At 40.6% G+C, this 16,582-nt stretch overlaps 3 protein-coding genes across 6 annotated transcripts in view; all 3 read left to right on the forward strand.

Annotated features, from left to right (window-relative positions):
- ddr2a (discoidin domain receptor tyrosine kinase 2a) overlaps nt 1–11,617 on the forward strand; it is a 25,805-nt gene extending 14,188 nt beyond the window's left edge. For 2 of the 3 annotated variants that reach the window (XM_008307246.3, XM_025066284.1), the window contains exons 3-17: nt 2,474–2,576; nt 3,269–3,500; nt 3,917–4,064; nt 4,181–4,283; nt 4,749–4,932; nt 5,108–5,348; nt 5,611–5,658; nt 6,512–6,648; nt 6,757–6,967; nt 7,677–7,909; nt 8,011–8,138; nt 8,239–8,436; nt 8,520–8,754; nt 9,926–10,075; nt 10,161–11,617. In XM_008307246.3, coding sequence (XP_008305468.1) covers nt 2,474–2,576; nt 3,269–3,500; nt 3,917–4,064; nt 4,181–4,283; nt 4,749–4,932; nt 5,108–5,348; nt 5,611–5,658; nt 6,512–6,648; nt 6,757–6,967; nt 7,677–7,909; nt 8,011–8,138; nt 8,239–8,436; nt 8,520–8,754; nt 9,926–10,075; nt 10,161–10,289 — 2,480 coding nt within the window. In that variant the 3' untranslated portion in view covers nt 10,290–11,617. The remainder of the gene's footprint in view (nt 1–2,473; nt 2,577–3,268; nt 3,501–3,916; nt 4,065–4,180; nt 4,284–4,748; nt 4,933–5,107; nt 5,349–5,610; nt 5,659–6,511; nt 6,649–6,756; nt 6,968–7,676; nt 7,910–8,010; nt 8,139–8,238; nt 8,437–8,519; nt 8,755–9,925; nt 10,076–10,160) is intronic. The other variant, XM_025066290.1, reaches the window with a different exon arrangement.
- The window catches only part of LOC103399996 (methyl-CpG-binding domain protein 3-like), an 844,757-nt gene that overhangs the window by 578,981 nt on the left and 249,194 nt on the right, over nt 1–16,582 (forward strand). The gene's annotated exons all lie outside the window — the stretch shown is intronic.
- LOC103376747 (3-keto-steroid reductase) lies at nt 11,758–14,714 on the forward strand. Of its 2 annotated transcripts, XM_008307243.3 has the most exons (9): nt 11,758–11,957; nt 12,048–12,254; nt 12,357–12,449; nt 12,528–12,642; nt 13,319–13,513; nt 13,789–13,902; nt 14,243–14,299; nt 14,385–14,483; nt 14,577–14,714. In XM_008307243.3, the coding sequence occupies exons 1-9, from the start codon at nt 11,923–11,925 to the stop codon at nt 14,670–14,672; spliced, it is 1,011 nt and encodes a 336-aa protein (XP_008305465.1). In that variant the 5' UTR covers nt 11,758–11,922; the 3' UTR covers nt 14,673–14,714. The 2 variants fall into 2 exon arrangements, 1 of the variants encoding a protein (XP_008305465.1); XR_003048691.1 differs by lacking the exon at nt 14,577–14,714 and having other exon boundaries at nt 13,789–13,898; nt 14,385–14,465.

The raw sequence follows: 16,582 nt of genomic DNA on the forward strand, positions 1-16,582 counted from the left end.
ACGAAAGAAGAAAGGAGGGGGGGGGGGGGGGGGGGGGGGGGTTAAGGTGATTGTTCATTCTAAATTGCTTTGGATAAAAGTGTCTGCTAAATGCATGAATCGAAAGGTAAACTCTGTTGTTGTAATGCGTCGAATACAGTCTAGTGTTACTTCACATTTTTATATAAATTATTTCAGAATAAAAAAAAAATTTAATTAATGAAATAATACATTGTTAGCAGCTCTTACCGCTGCTCATAACAAACCTTAAAGTATAGACCCTGACAGGGATAGTGGCGCTGACCCCAGTTGATGACTTGCGTGACACGCAGTGTGTGTAAATGTGAGTGTGTTTGGAGTTACACTGTAAACGGTGTAGAACAAGCCTGCCTTTCAGTAGGCAGGGTGCGGTGAGAATCAAGAGGTGAGCAGAAGGGGAGTGTGAGGGAGGGGGGGGGTAAGTCCCTTAGCCTGTTTCTCTCCCTCTTCCTTTCTCTCTCTCTCTCTCTCTCTCTCTCTCACTTCACTTCATCGTCTTTCTCTCCCTTCGCTCTGTCTCCCCGTCAACCACACAAGGCTGGTATTTTTCCACAATTTTCTGGGACGATATTTTTAGCTGTGGCCAAATATGAAGCCCGGTGTGTGGTGTTGGTGTGTGTGTGTGTGTGTGTGTGTGTACAGCTTACCTCGTGGGTCACCTCTGAGTAGTTTGGGTAGGTAAGTAAACATAGTAAGAAACCAACACTTACAAAAACAGTCATACACCCAGGTTACACACACATGCACACTATGAATCACTGAAGACTTTGATAATGACTCATTTTTATCAGTTAATTCTCAGGGAATTGGTGTTTTGGGAAAGAGGAAATGACCCTCTTGTCAGTATCCATGACCCCACTGGTTATACCACTGTAGAAGGCAGAAATACTGCACTACTCTCCTCTTCTGTTCCCATCTTTTTACTCATCGCTGTTCACTAATGCTGTTTCAGTTACCTCCACTTCTAATATCTTGTATTTCCCTGCATCTAATATGCGTGCAGTTTGTCACCGCACCTTTGATGGAATGGTTTTGCAGCTATAATCACAGGGGAAAATACTTCTAAACCTCTAAACCTTGGATGAGTAAAATGTTTTTTGGTTGATGTGGTTTGCTCCAGGCCAAGCAGATCCAATACAAAGAGGGGAGGAAATAGAAGTAAATAGTTGGGGGTGAGTAATAAGGGCTAAAGCGTTGAGTGCAGCGCGAAACAAAGGTTAGAGAGTACAAGATGAAAGGAGAACGAAGAGGCTAGTAGAGACATCTGGAAGAGCTTTCTGTTTGTGCCGTCCTCTCTCTGTCACTCTGTCACTGCCAAGACCAAAACTGTGCAAGTGGCTTGTATTTCTAAATGTGTTTCTGTGAGTGTGTGCGCTCACGGACGTACACGCTGCGTACACTCTTCCTCAATACCGTCTTCCTCCTAAACCTTTAGAGGGTTTTACCTCCTGACTTCAGTATTTAAAACAGATCAAAAACAGGAAGGAATCACAGGAGGAAAAGACGGAAGGGGGGGGAAAGAAGAAGTTGGACAGACTGGCCCTTGAACTTCCAGCTTGGCTGTTGCTGGCATCTTCTCAAAGGTTTTTCTATGAGACCAGAGGTTACGTTAACAGAGCGAGACTCCGTTTACCTCCACTGACATCACGTATTCCTAGAGTTCTTTCATCTGTCAGGCTACCCAGCCGTTATATCCTGTTAGATGCATTTATCACAATCAGACCACAACAACCTGAGTCTTTCCATTATATACGTACAGTATGTAGGAAAAAATCATCTTGGCTATTTTAACCCTTACGACACTCATTCTGTATTCTGTACTTGTCTTAAGTTTAGGTTAATTACTGGTTACCACACTGCCTGTGTCGAGCTCAGTTTGCCACCAAACAAATGAGTCATGATGAAATGAGGGCTTTCCAAATTTTAGACATAATTGTGTTCAACTTGCACAATTAAAATGAGACAGGAAGTGAGAATGGAGAGACCACACAGACAGACGAGGAGGAGGAGGAGGTTTACAGGAAAGACAGGACATAATGCTACTGCAAGGTCACTGCACAATGGAGGCATGATGAGCTTAAACCAAATCTACCACTCTCTCTCACACACACACACACACACACACACTTGATACCACTCCTATTTAGATTGGCAGAGACACTGTGTGTATCCAACGTTTTATTTTAATAGAGCAACCACAGTTTGTGCGAGTGTGTGTCTGTGTGTGCTGTGAGTCCAATGCATGCGTTCAAGCCCAGTATCAAATTCTCAGACCAACCGGTGCTGTGGTCGGTCTGGGAAAAGTGAAGGCAGCTGCATGTTTTGGAGCGTAATATGTGTTAAAATGACATTTAGAGAATAATCCCACTGTAACATGTGAAAATATCATTTTAATCTGATAAAACTGGAGATGTTTACAGTCTTTAAGCCTAAATATGATGTTGTTTTTTTTAAGGTGTGTGCCGGTACGCACTGGGCATGTCAGGGGGTCAGATACAGGACGAGGACATCTCTGCTTCCAGTCAGTGGTCTGAATCCACTGCTGCCAGATATGGAAGGTAGGTTTGTCCCTCTCTGTCTTTTCCCTCCAGCTCTTTCTCTCACACACTGACAAACAGACAACCATATGCGTCACCTGGCGTCTAACCTTGATTTGATTTTTCCCAAAGACAAACTAAATTTTAAATCCAGCCTTAAACAAAGTAAAGTAACCTCGGCCTAAGTAGGGTCACGTAAAGAAGACTTGTATGAACATTGCATTAACAAAATGTCTTTGTCTTTCATATTTTATTCATCTGTATAAAACTGTTTTAAGTAAAAAAAAAACTTATTCTGAGGCTTTATTTATTCTGATAATGAATGTCAATTTATTTGCTCTAAACCGCAAAATAGGATATCAGTTGTACCTGCAGCCACATCATTTAGGAAGGGCGTATGGATGTGTGTGTGTGGCCTTCAGTAAATATGGGAATAATGATGTAACACACTCCCCGTCGTCTAGCTGTGGTTTTACTTTCACCGTGCTCCGTCTCTGCTGACAGGCCTTCGCCCAAAGTTAACACTTTAAGATGAATTTACGACAGACTTCCACTGATGTGTTTTCATAATAAGCTTTTAGGACTCAAATCCGCCTCCACACTGCAGTAGTTTTTCCCCCTGTTTCTCCTCCTGCTGTAACTCCACTGTGAACATACAGGACCTACTCCAGCCTTGACTCCCTTTCTACTTGTCTCTGTCTTTATCTTTTCAGATTAGACTCTGAGGATGGGGATGGAGCGTGGTGTCCGGAAATAACCGTAGAGCCGGACAACCTGAAAGAGTTCCTGCAGATCGACCTGCGCTCACTGCATTTTATCACCCTTGTGGGCACCCAGGGTCGAAATGCAGGAGGCATGGGGAATGAGTTTGCTCAGAAGTACAAGATCAAATACAGCCGCGATGGAAGTCGATGGATCTCATGGAGAAACAGACAGGGCAAGCAGGTACGTGTGTTAGCGAGTGTGTGGCCTGGTGTCAGGTTGTGTAACCTCTACCACTATCAATATGCCAAAAGATTTTAGTCAGTATCTGTTCTAAAAGTAAAGCCCAGAATGCACCAGTGAACTATGAGTAAGCGTCTTGGATATTAACTGCCAAAATGGAAGACATAGACAGTAAGAACTAGCCACATAATGCCATGGTAGTAACAAAGGTCTAGGTGCAAAAATGACATTAAAAAACACCTAATTTGACTGAAATATTTTTTCTTAATGTCTTCCATATTTATATGATATAAGTGAAACATTAGAATACGTTTGGCAGAAAGAAGCAGTGGTCATTCCAGTATTTCAGTAGGATTGAAATGTCATATTTACTATTGAATGCTATGTTTTTCTGTCATGTTTATTCTATCCCACAGGTAATCGAAGGGAACAGTAATGCCTATGACGTTGTACTTAAGGGTCTGGAGCCTCCTATTATTGCTCGATTTGTCCGCTTCATGCCCGTCACGGACCACTCCATGAACATCTGCATGAGAGTGGAACTCTACGGCTGTGAATGGCTTGGTAAGACACAAAGACGGTCTTCAGTTTACCATGCTCTGATGTACTAATATGGACTCTGATGAGTTTGTGGTGGAATAGAAAACAAGTCTGGACAATAAAAGTCACTTGTTTCACAGATGGTCTTGTGTCATACAACGCTCCGGTGGGAGGACAGATGAATTTGGCCTCGGACACCGTGTATCTGAACGACTCTGTCTACGATGGAGCCATCATCCACAGGTATATGAGTGTTGATCTTCCCTCCTCTGTACACTTCCGTCCTGCTCCTCCTCATCTCCTTTATCCCGGGTCAGTATTTTTCCTTTCTCCCTCCTGTTGTTGCCCTGTCACCATGGTGAAAGAGGAGTCACATGGTGGTGAGTGGGTCATGGTGGTTTACTGTTAAGCAATACCTCATGGGAATAAATGAGTCAAACAAAGTTTTAAAACAGGAGGGGGAACTCGAGGACCTTTTGTTTACACTAGTGTTTTGTATGATGGATAATGTCCTCCATGACACAGAACTATTTTCTCCAAAGGAAATGAAAATTATATTTACACCGATTTATGGCCAAGAGTGTCAATGGCGGGACGGTAGTATAATGCTGCCTCCTAGTGGTAAAGACGTGGCATTGATGAAAAAGCAAAATATTGCCCTAATTTTTCTGTATTCTAAACCTTTTGTTGTTGTTGTTGTTTTCCCAGCATGACAGAGGGTCTTGGCCAATTGACTGATGGGGTATTTGGTGAGGATGATTTCACACAGAGCCACATCCACAACGCCTGGCCCGGTTACGACTATGTGGGCTGGAACAATGGAAGTTTTCCCAGTGGATATGTGGAAATCATGTTCGAGTTTGACCGCACCCGAAACTTCACCACAATGAAGGTGCAGAAAAGTTCTACTGGTGTTGGTATTAAATGTAGTAATAAGGCAGAGGACGGGTGTCTCAGTCTCTCACTCTCAAACGCAGTTAAGATGCATTTAGGTGCAGGACAAAATAATAAACACTTTCCTTTTTAAAGAACAGTCAATAATTCTAGCTGTTCCTTGCTGTTTGCAGGTGTACTGCAACAACATGCTCTCCCACAACGTGAGGACCTTTCATCAGGTGGTGTGTTACTTTCGCTCAGAGTCCGATTGGGAGGCAACACCGCTGTCCTTCAGCCCTGTAGTGGACGACACAAATCCCAGTGCTCGCTTTGTCACAGTCAACCTGGCCAATCACATGGCCAGTTCTATCAAATGTCAGTTCTATTTTGGTGATGCCTGGATGTTGTTCAGTGAAATCACCTTCCAGTCAGGTAAGAAAAATAGTCAATAGGTTGTTTTTTTATATATCCAAATAATGTGTCTGTTGCTTTTACGGCAAATATTTGTAGTATGTAAGTATTGGTATTTATTGAAATGTCAGTTCATATCTACTTCTACAGCTACATCTACTCTGTATATGAGTACATATATATATATATATATATATATATATTTGTGTGTTCAGTATCATATTAGATTAATAGATTAATGTAACTGTACCTGTTTGACATCATGTTAATGAATGCTTTTCAGACACAGCGATGTACAACACAACTTTGGAGCCTCCGAAGAAACAACCAGGTTAGTGAATTATTCAAATTAGAATAAATCTTTGGTTTACTTGAGTTGATTACCTTGAAAAATATGCAATATGAAAAGAATATTCTTCTTCTTTTGGCTGCTCTTTTCAGGGGTCACCATTGCCACATATCTACAGATATCATTTATTCATTGTCACTCCCTCCCTTCCTCTACTATTACACCAACCATCATTATGTCTTGCTTCACTAGAGCCACAAATACTTTCTGGGCTTTGTGTTTATTTCCATCCTGCCTTTTGGTGCCGTTTCTACAAGTCTGCAAATTTCATGACCTGGAAAATTGTATTTGGAACATTAGATTCACTAGGCATGTGTATTAGCTCCGCACACACGGGGAGAACATGCAAACTCCATACAGAAAAATCAATCCAGAACGGAATCTTCCTACAATTTGCCACTAGGTGGCCCCAATTTAAAATATTATCCTAAATATGATTTAACAGGGGAACAAATGTTTATAATAAGTTTAAATCAACAATATAAAGGAAAACAGGATAAGAGTCACACGTGAAGCAAGCATTTTGACAGTACTGTGTATACGTGGATTAGAATGAAGAATTTTGTTTTTATATTCCATTTCACCTTATAGCACTAGAGTATAAAACAACTGGCACTTTCTGAGTATACATTTTTTTCTTTTCTTGTATTTGTTGCAACAAGTCTTTGTGTATATAAGAAGCTAACATTGCGTTTCCTTTTCTTTACTCAATACTCAATTTAAAACCTAGTCAATACTGTAGGACCGTATATAAGAAGCTAACATTGCGTTTCCAACTAATATTCAAACACTGTCTCTGTTTCTTAAAGCTGCATTTCATCTTGTTTTCCTCCAGATGAAGACCCCACCCATAAAGTCGATGATAGCAACACCCGAATTTTGATTGGTTGCCTTGTAGCCATTATTTTCATTCTCTTGGTCATTATTGTCATCATCCTGTGGAGGCAAGTGTGGCAGAAGATGCTGGAAAAGGTGAGTAACATATCAGTCAAATACCAGCTCAGAGATTTTTACCAAATGTAATTTAGATTGGCAGGAGGTTAGATTTGTTCCTTTACCCCAAAACATCCTGTATTCTAGGCCTCTCGTCGGATGCTGGACGATGAACTAACTACTAGTCTGTCAATACAGAGTGAGACGTTCGCCTACAACCACAACCATTCCAGTGTAACCGGAGAACAGGAGTCTAACTCCACCTATGAGCGCATCTTTCCCCTCGGTCCCGACTATCAGGAACCTTCACGTCTCATATCTAAGCTGCCGGAGTTTGCACAGACCTCAGAGGAACCTGGTAGGTGAACACACATGGCCACCTTGAGTTATTTTCTTTTGCAATGATTTGAAATGCATACCAAAAGAAAAGAAACCCTAGTGTGAACTAGGCCTGGGTATCACGATACAGCTGCTCTGCGATGATTAATATATTGCAATAAATTTCATCAATGATATGTGTCTTTGAAAACATTCAGAATTTATTTACTGGACTGAAACCATTTCAGATACATTACAAAATATTGTCAATCAATTTCAAATGACTGACAGCCATTGTGTCTGTGTCTGCCACAAAGTTTTTAAGCAATTTCCACTTTAGTAGTGTCCAGTAGTGTGGGCTCCCTCTCTCGTGGAGCGGTCTTTGGCGCCATCATGTGGAGGCTTGAAAAAGTTTTTGTGAGAGAATCTCTATAGAACAAGTGTATGTTTATTGTTTAAATATCAATATTTGACGTTAGTATATTGATACAGTACTGTAAATATTGCCATAAATTATAGTATGGATATTTTGGCAACTCCTACTTATTTTTCCTTTAGTTTCACTAGGGCTAAAATCAAGGCAGATGGTATAGCAGACAGTTAAAAACATAACAATATAGACATTTTTTCATAGAACCTGAATTCTGTTGAATAACTGTGGTGTGGCTTTACAATCGAGATATTAGAGTTAGAAGGTAAAATTGCATATATTTGTTTCATTTTTTGACACATTCTGTGTTGTGTTCCAGCTTCTACCAGCACAGCAGCATCTAAATCTACCACCGCCACTGTCATCCAGGATGGTGCTCCTCACTATGCGGAGGCTGACATTGTAAACCTGCAGGGTGTGACAGGAAGCAACACGTACGCTATTCCTGCGGTGACGATGGACCTGTTATCGGGAAAGGACGTTGCTATAGAGGAGTTTCCCCGCAAACTGCTCAATTTCAAGGAGAAGCTAGGGGAAGGTCAGTTTGGAGAGGTAGGTGCTGTTTTTATTTATTTAGCGATTTACCTGCTGTTCTCTCCTTTTTTTTCTCCTCCTCTTTTTTGTTTTATTTTTGAGGTCTCTTTTTCTTTCAGGTACATCTATGTGAAGCACAAGGCATGCAGGAGTTCATGAATAAAGAGTTTTTATTTGACATCTCCGACGACCTGCCAGTTTTAGTGGCTGTTAAGATGCTCCGTTCAGATGCTAACAAAAATGCAAGGTATTTACCAAGAAAACAAAAACAAATATGACACAATTTATGATACGGATTGTTTGCTACCTGTTTACATTCAAATATGCCATTGTTTTTCCATTGTTAGAAATGACTTCCTGAAAGAGATAAAGATCATGTCCCGTCTGAAGGACCCAAACATCATTCGTCTCCTGGCAGTGTGCATCCACAGTGATCCGCTCTGTATGATCACAGAGTACATGGAGAATGGAGACCTCAATCAGTTTCTGTCACGACATGAACCCGAGGGGCAACTCGCTCTGCTCAGCAATGCCGTGACTGTCAGGTGAGTGAATGGCTGCTAAACTGCTATGAGTCACTGGTTTTCCTCTTTTTAACTGGTCCAATTTTCTCTTCCATCCTTTTCAGTTTCAGTAATCTGTGCTACATGGCCACACAGATAGCATCGGGGATGAAATACCTCTCCTCCCTAAACTTTGTTCATCGAGACTTGGCCACGCGAAACTGCCTGGTGGGGAAAAAGTACACCATAAAGATAGCAGATTTTGGCATGAGCAGGAACCTGTACAGCGGTGATTACTACCGCATCCAGGGCAGAGCTGTGCTGCCAATACGCTGGATGTCGTGGGAGAGCATCCTGCTGGTAAAGACGAGTTATTATTGTACACTACATAGGACACATTCCTTAAATTAAAGTGACAGTATTTAATTTAGAAATACCTGAACTCTGAGGTTCAAGTGTAGAATGGGAAAGTACGGTAGGCTTCATGTAAAGTGAACTGAGTGACATGTAGATTTAATTCAACTTCTTAGTGTTTACACACGAGCAAAAGCCCGGCTTGTGACTCTTTAGATACAATAATTCTATTGGCTGTGTGCCATTCAACAGGCAAGCTTATTAGTCATCTAATAAAAGATTTAAAAAACAAACTAAAAAACTGAAAACGGCCTCGAGGCATCGTTGTATTCATGAAGCGTATCTCTCTTTGGACATCAGTAACTATGCAACACCAGTAACTGTGATTACATCATAGGTCTAACATGCCAATCATACCTTCTGAGAACAGTGATGGCCTTAACAGATTAACAGAACCCTACAAACAAGCACAAGGATGCAACTTCTGAAAACAAAACAAATATAGTATCGATATTCCATGGACAAGCAAAAAATAATGAAAAACAAATGAATGCATTTAACTTCATATATGTAAAGTTTTATTCTACTGAATGGGAGTATGATGGCACTATGTACAAGCTGTGGCTTAAAATGCATTCAGTTTCAGATGCAGTGCTTGGCCATGTGAACACAACGCTGTTGTGTCCTTGTGACACATTGAGGTTATGAAATATCAGCATGTTCACTGGAATTCAACTTTCGAGGGGGAGATAAGACTTGAGGGAGGTTAAAGAAAGACTCTGATAAGGCCCTTGCTGCTGCCGCGCCCGTGGTCCGCATTTCCTGTGGTATCTGGGTCAAATGTAGAAGAGACATGAGCATCTGGTTTAGTCAAAGAAAAAGCTTTTGGTTTAGCAGCATCACCTACTGTAGAACCAAAACCTGATTTTTAACGGATTTCTCACATAATGTCAGAAATTATAGTGTATATCCAACTGCTGTATTTCTGAAAAAACATCACCTAAACAATGGATTTTGAATTATGTTTGCTATAGTGAGATCTCATTAAACCAGTTCTTCTCACCTGGTGAAGTTACATGCTATGCTCTAAGGTTATGTGTAAAAATCTTGGAATTAAACCAACATATTCACAACAGCTCTTCCTGTTAACACCTGTTCACACTGACTGGTTCTACAGGGTAAGTTCACCACAGCCAGTGATGTGTGGGCCTTCGGGGTGACTCTGTGGGAGATACTGAACTTCTGCAAAGAACAGCCGTACTCACAGCTGACTGACGAGCAGGTGATCGAGAACACGGGCGAGTTTTTCAGAGACCAGAAAAGACAGGTATGCACCGTTCAAATGACCCCCCACCCCATATGTCCAAAAACAACAAATCTACCCCAATCACGTCTCTGTTTCTGTCGTTTAGATCTACCTGCCTCAGCCTGTGCTGTGTCCAGACCCGCTCTACAAAATCATGCTGAGTTGCTGGAAGAGGAACACAAAAGAGCGCCCCTCCTTCCAGGAAATACACCAAGCCCTACTGGATACACCATAAGCCATAAGCTCCATCGTCTGCCACTCTTTAAAAATGGTGCTTGACTCAAGCGGCAGACACACTTCAGGTTTGAGATGTTTCCTTCGTGTGTGAGAGCCCTCGGAGGATGCTATGCTACAGTTTAGGAGACGCTTTCCCATCTACTTATCGCACTACGAACAAGAGAAGCTCCTTAATTTCAAGGGAGGGTTTTCAGAAATATTCATTTTAATGACGTTACATCTTCTGACCACTGACCAAGGACTCTTCCAGGGTGCACGATTCCTTGGATTTGGTGAAGTATACGTGTTTTTCTCTGACAGCACTCACACATCATTTGACATTTGACTTTTTGTTAAGTGATGTAGCAGTGGAGCTATCAGAGTCATTCCTTAGTAAGGTTTTGTGTATTAAGTATTGTGTTTTCACTTCCAGTGCAAAATGCACCAAGACGTCAAAAGGTTTTCAGACATAATTAGAAAAAAAATAAAGTTTTTTGAAGCAATAAATGTATTTCTCTGCATACCGTCCATTAAGGTCTAAACTCCACTGTCTTTCAGACAAGGCCACACCGTTCTTCTTTGACTGGTGTGATACTTATAAAATCCCTTCAATTTTGGGTAAAAAAAATAAAATAAGAAGGAGTTGGACCACAATCTGCTGCAAAGCTTTAAAGGTGTACATGTTTACGTTGACTTTTTGCTAATATTATTGGATGTTTACCCTGAATTCAAGGACAAAGGGACAAAATGTATTGACACAATTGGCAAATAAATACATTTACATTTGAAATAAAATCCACATTGGTGTTTGGCGACAAGAATTACTGATAAAGGTCACCCTTTTGTGTGGATCACCCAGACTCATATTCTACATCGATGTATGTACATTACTGTGTATATTCAATGGATATTTGTAAATCTCAAATATCAGTGTTTTGTATTTTTTATTTATATGTTTATACATGTGTTGTTTTTTGGGTTTTTTTTTTTTGCATTTTCGATGATTTCTGAAGCATTTTTACAGTGAACAAATCAAGAGTCCAGTTGTCCTCAGTTCATATACGTTATTATGTAAAACCCAATGTTGTCATTGAAAACATTAACAGGTGTGTTTTAATAATTCTAATATAATATTATTATATAATATTACAACAAACAGAAAGTAAAAAAAAGTTTGAGTTTTGACATGAAAGCTTCATAAAGGTTTTTTTCTCCACACATCTTGGACAAAAAAGTATTTGTTTGAAAAAAAAATTAGATGTATTTATACTCAACGGTTGGCTTCTGATTGATGTACTGTCTGTGTTATACACACTCTGTAAACAATGTTTACATTGATAAGACAAATAAAAATGTATACAGGAACATGTGCATCACCCCCCACACCCTCACCCCCGTGGAGTTGTTGAGTTATTCAGCAGTAGCTGAATATTTCATGCTGTGTGGGCAGTACTTGGACCTGAGCCAGGTTTTGTCATCGCCACATTGGCTGGAACCTGCCGCACTGACCAATCACGGAAGGGAGGTGGAGGGTTAGAGGCGAGAACGACCTTGCGTGGTGAAGGAACAAAGCCTGTTGGCCTGAAAGAACATTTGACTTCAAAATAAGTGTTTTTTGTTTTTTTGTTTTCAGGGAACTTTTGTCTTGAACCATGACTACAGTAGTGTTGGTGACAGGAGCAAATAGGTGACAACAGATTCACTTAATACGGCACCGTTATAATATGAAAATCAAAAACAATATTATGTAATGAAGTGTTTTCTTTCATTCCTGCAGTGGCATTGGTCTGGCACTCTGTGAGCGTCTCCTCTCCCAGGATGTGGATGGGCTGCAGCTCTGTCTGGCCTGCAGGAACATGCGTCGGGCTCAGGCTGCTCGATGTGCCCTTCTCACCTCCTTTCCCACAGCTCAGGTGGCTCTGCTGCAGCTGGACACCAGCAGCGTCTCCTCTGTCATCAGTGCTGCACGGGAGGTCAAAGTCAGGTGCGCCAGTCAAAAACACACTGCAGCACAGCACCTAAGAATCCTCAGCATGTTGTGCTACTGTTTTTCCATGTAAAAGAAAAGTCCGTCTGTTCTCTACAGGTATAACAGGTTGGATTACCTCTACCTGAACGCAGGCATCATGCCAAACCCACAGTTTGATGTAAAGGCCTTTTTTAAAGGGCTCTTCTCCAGGTAAAGCCCAGTGTCGGATGTTCACCATTCTCCAACTCTACATTCATTTTTAACACTTTCCCTGTGTTTCGACGACAGCAATGTGATTACCATGTTTGCCACTGGTGAGGGGATCCTGACCCAGAAGGATGATGTCACCTCTGAAGGCCTGAGAGAAGTGTTTGCAACGAACCTCTTTGGTCACTTTCTGCTTGTACGTATGGATCAGCGTTTTCCACCAAAGACTTTTGGTTTTTCTTCTCATTTATTTTCAGTTGTTTAAATATAGGTGATACTGGATCTGTCTGTCAACCTGGCATGGCTGCTCATTAAAAATTAACAGTACACACTCTTCCAGTCGTAAGGTCACTGAAGACTCTTCTCTGCTTACTCTGCGTTTGCAGGCAATAGCAGATACAGTTAGCATCAAAGAGCGACATAGATCTCGTTCGCACATCTCAAAGCTTTTTAGATTCAAATCCAGTCCAATTGATGTTACTTGCAGTTATGCTTACACACTTTATTGGTAATAATAATGAAAAACAACAATTATTTTTGTTGACTATTGAAAACATAAAAGTCCCAGATTCAATGTTTATGCATTTCCATATGAAAAAATAATTTTGGCCCACTGTGAATTTGAGTTTGACAGCCCTGCTCTAGTAGCTTCAGGTCCATTTACACCCACCAAGCTTTTGAAGGCATCGCTAGAAAAAAATTCCACTTTGATGCAATGGCCGCTTTATACTGGTAAAATAAGCAACTGTTACTCAGATTGATATGGTTCGACGAATATACGACGAACGTATTCTGTTCGACGAGTAATATTATTAAGTGAATAAAGCACTCCTGGTTGACAGCGGAGATGAACGTTCCTTCTGTATTCCCAGATTAGAGAGCTGGAGCCGCTGCTGTGCCATGAAGCTCTGACCTCACAGGTGATCTGGACCTCCTCCAGTAACGCTCACCGCTCGGCCTTTAACCTGGAAGACATACAGCACTTCAGAGGCAACCAGCCGTACAGCTCCTCCAAATACGCTTCTGATCTGCTCAGCCTGGCACTGAACACACGCTACAACAAACAGGTCGACTCTTCGCACCTCGATGCTGAGCGTCTCTCACGCCTAAACTGATATGGTTCACTGGAATTGTTTGTCAAATCGAGTGAAGTTTTATTTGTCTGGCCCAAATATGAAACACATTTGCCTAAATAACTTTAGACTAAAATTAGAATTTTTTTTATTTAGTCAATATTAAATTAGGTTTAGAGTATAAAATACAGCAGGATAAGTTTTATTGAAAACTAACTTGGACCCAGGCCCAGTGTTCGATAATCAAAATGGTCTCTTTGGTTTTTTAGGGTTTATACTCTTCTGTAATTTGTCCTGGTTTTGTGATGACCAGCCTGACCTACAGCGTCCTGCCCGCCTTCCCAGCACTGCTCTGGACCCTGCTGATGCCCCTGCTCTGGTTTGTGAGTGCAGTTTTCACCATAAATTAGCAGTACTCCAAACGTTAAGGGCAGTAAATAATAGAGTTTAGTAGTGATGACTTGATATTGAATTAATAGTATTATTCCATTGTCATTTTCTTTTAACTATAACTATACTTTAACTATATATATATATATATATATGCATGTGTATATATACATACATATATAAAAATATATGTATGTATATATATACACACATACATATCTATACATATATACAGTATATATACATGTACTTTTTGTGTGATGTACTGCACTTCTCAAGATTGAATTATCATTTTTGTTTGACATTTGCTTGTAACTTTGTTTTATATCCCAGATAAGATTTTTCACCAACACCTTTACCCTTACACCGTACAACGGAGCTGAAGCGTTGGTATGTCTCCAAAATGGCTCTTTGAGTTAAATTCTAAATAAAAAAGGTTTTTATTTTTAATCTAAAACTGATCTTATGAATGTAGATGTGGCTGTTTGGGCAAAGTCCTGAATCACTGGACCCGAAAGTCAAGTACCACAGCCTAACATCTGGACTGGGCAACAACTACACACAAGCACGTAAAGTATGACAAAGGAAATAGCGGTTCTAGAGAATGTGAATAGAGGAATAAAACAGATGACAGTACCAAGTGCGTGTCCTCTGTTTGTCTTTGCAGATGGATATTGATTTGGAAACGTCAGAGGCTTTGTACGCGAAACTACTGCAACTGGAAAGTGATCTAAAGATGAAGCTGGAGGAAAAACAAATATAATCTCCACGTGTTCATGAATCATCATATGAATGTGAAGCAGATGCGACGCGGTTTACAACGATGCTATTGATTTTAAATATATTTATGAATACATAAGTTCTATTTTCAACGGAAACAGAACGATTGTTTTTCCACGACTGTGATATTCGGCTACGTCACCTCTTTGTCATCCTGTCCGCTGGAGGAGTGACAGTGGTTGTAAACTCCGTGATCCTCTCCAGTCAGTGCTGTGCAGTCAGACAGCAGGCTGTAAGTATCGTCCCAGAAGTTGACATAAGTCGTTTGAGTGAGCTCCTCTTTCGTGTACGGCGGTGCCGGCAGTTCCAGGTGCGCACTGCAGGCGCACCTGAGACGGCGTTCTAAGCAGTCGTTACCGTGCAGTTCCGCAGCCTCACACACCTCCTCTTCCTCGGATCCGCTCAGTTTGGGGTTGGAAAAAGCCCATACCATACCGCAGAAATAGATGAAAAATGTGCCCATCACCAAAACCATGAGCGCGTAGGACTCCATCATGGCTTTGTTGACTGGAGAGGTCATGTTGGGGATGCACAGGCTGGTGGATCACTGCTGTGCTGTGAAGAGAGACAGCTTCAGTAGGATGGACCAGGACTGTGTAGACTTACTCATGCCAGATAGAGTTTTGTACAGAAACTATATATATATAGTATATCATTACGGACTGTGTAGACTTACTCATGCCAGATGGAGTTTTGTACAGAAACTATACATATATCATTATTATTATTATAAAAAAACTGAAATTGCTGTGACAAAAATAAATGTATAAAAAACAAACTGGGAAAGTGGAAACCTAATCTTATTGACGTGCGGCCAGGATGCTCAGTAAACCTACATTAAGATTACAACTATTCTTTTTTCATATAATTTTGTCATAAAATTTTCTTTTTTTCAAAAAAAACCCTGATTGACTCAATGAGGTTTTATGTGGTTGCAGACCAAGAAGAAAAAGCTACTTCTATTGAAGAGACTCAAAACTGAAATCTAGGCATTGAAACATTAACCAAGTGGAAATAAGACAAAAGTCCTGACCTACGTCTGTAACTGCAGTGGACCTGTCTATACTTCACCGGGAGCACTTGAGGGAGTTCCAGCAAGCGACACACTTGCTGATCGTCAGGTTTTATTACCCCCGAAGGAATGAGGCAAGACTTAAACATTGTTTACACTAGTACTTGGTGCAGTATTGGTGCCACAGGGTGGTGCAAAAACTTGTTCTCAGTCAGGCCATGTCAGTTTGTCAGTGAGGAGGCCTTCAAGCATAATACACCCCCACCACACAGAATGTAATAGAAGCCAAAACAACATTTTCCATTCACCCACAGTGTGGTATGGCAACTGCATTTTGGATCTGTTCCTTTTCAAGTCGTCATTCATTCGTTCAAAGAATTTCAGAAATTTGGAGCGAGTACAGCTTCCTACATATACACTAAATTAGTCTTCATTGGTCTAGACTGCAAAAATGGTTCAAAACTGAAGCTATTCTGATGGGAAAAAAATACCTAACCCCAGCTCCACTTCACCAAATTTACATTAAACCTAACAAAAACAATTCTAGACAATTAACAATTCTAAAATGACATGAATTGTAGCCTTAGTGTTTTGTGGTGTTGACATGAACACCACAAAACAGAACACTTCAACCTTTAACATGACCTGGATGACTGAGAATCTTAATAGACAACAAAAAACACGTTTTGTGTTAAAGCTAACACACATATAGATAGCATGGGGAGCTAGTACGTTATATATTTGTGATAGATATTTCTGTATTATAACAAATTTAAAGGAACTGTAAAAGCCTTTTTTTTTTCTTTTAAAGAAATTTGGGTCTCATGCTATGAAGATGTCTTCCTGGAGAAAGAAATGTATGATTTTTCTACAATATTACG

The sequence above is a fragment of the Cynoglossus semilaevis genome, chromosome 2 (assembly GCF_000523025.1).
Source record: "Cynoglossus semilaevis isolate Cse_v1.0 chromosome 2, Cse_v1.0, whole genome shotgun sequence".
Taxonomy (NCBI): domain Eukaryota; kingdom Metazoa; phylum Chordata; class Actinopteri; order Pleuronectiformes; family Cynoglossidae; genus Cynoglossus; species Cynoglossus semilaevis.

Excerpts from the sequence above, each read along its gene's own strand:
- LOC103376747 (XM_008307243.3), top strand. The coding sequence starts at position 11,923 with ATGACTACAGTAGTGTTGGTGACAGGAGCAAATAG. Across the intron at positions 13,514-13,788 it reads ACACACGCTACAACAAACAG|GGTTTATACTCTTCTGTAAT; the intron begins GTCGACTCTTCG and ends TTGGTTTTTTAG. Across the intron at positions 14,484-14,576 it reads ACTACACACAAGCACGTAAA|ATGGATATTGATTTGGAAAC; the intron begins GTATGACAAAGG and ends TTGTCTTTGCAG.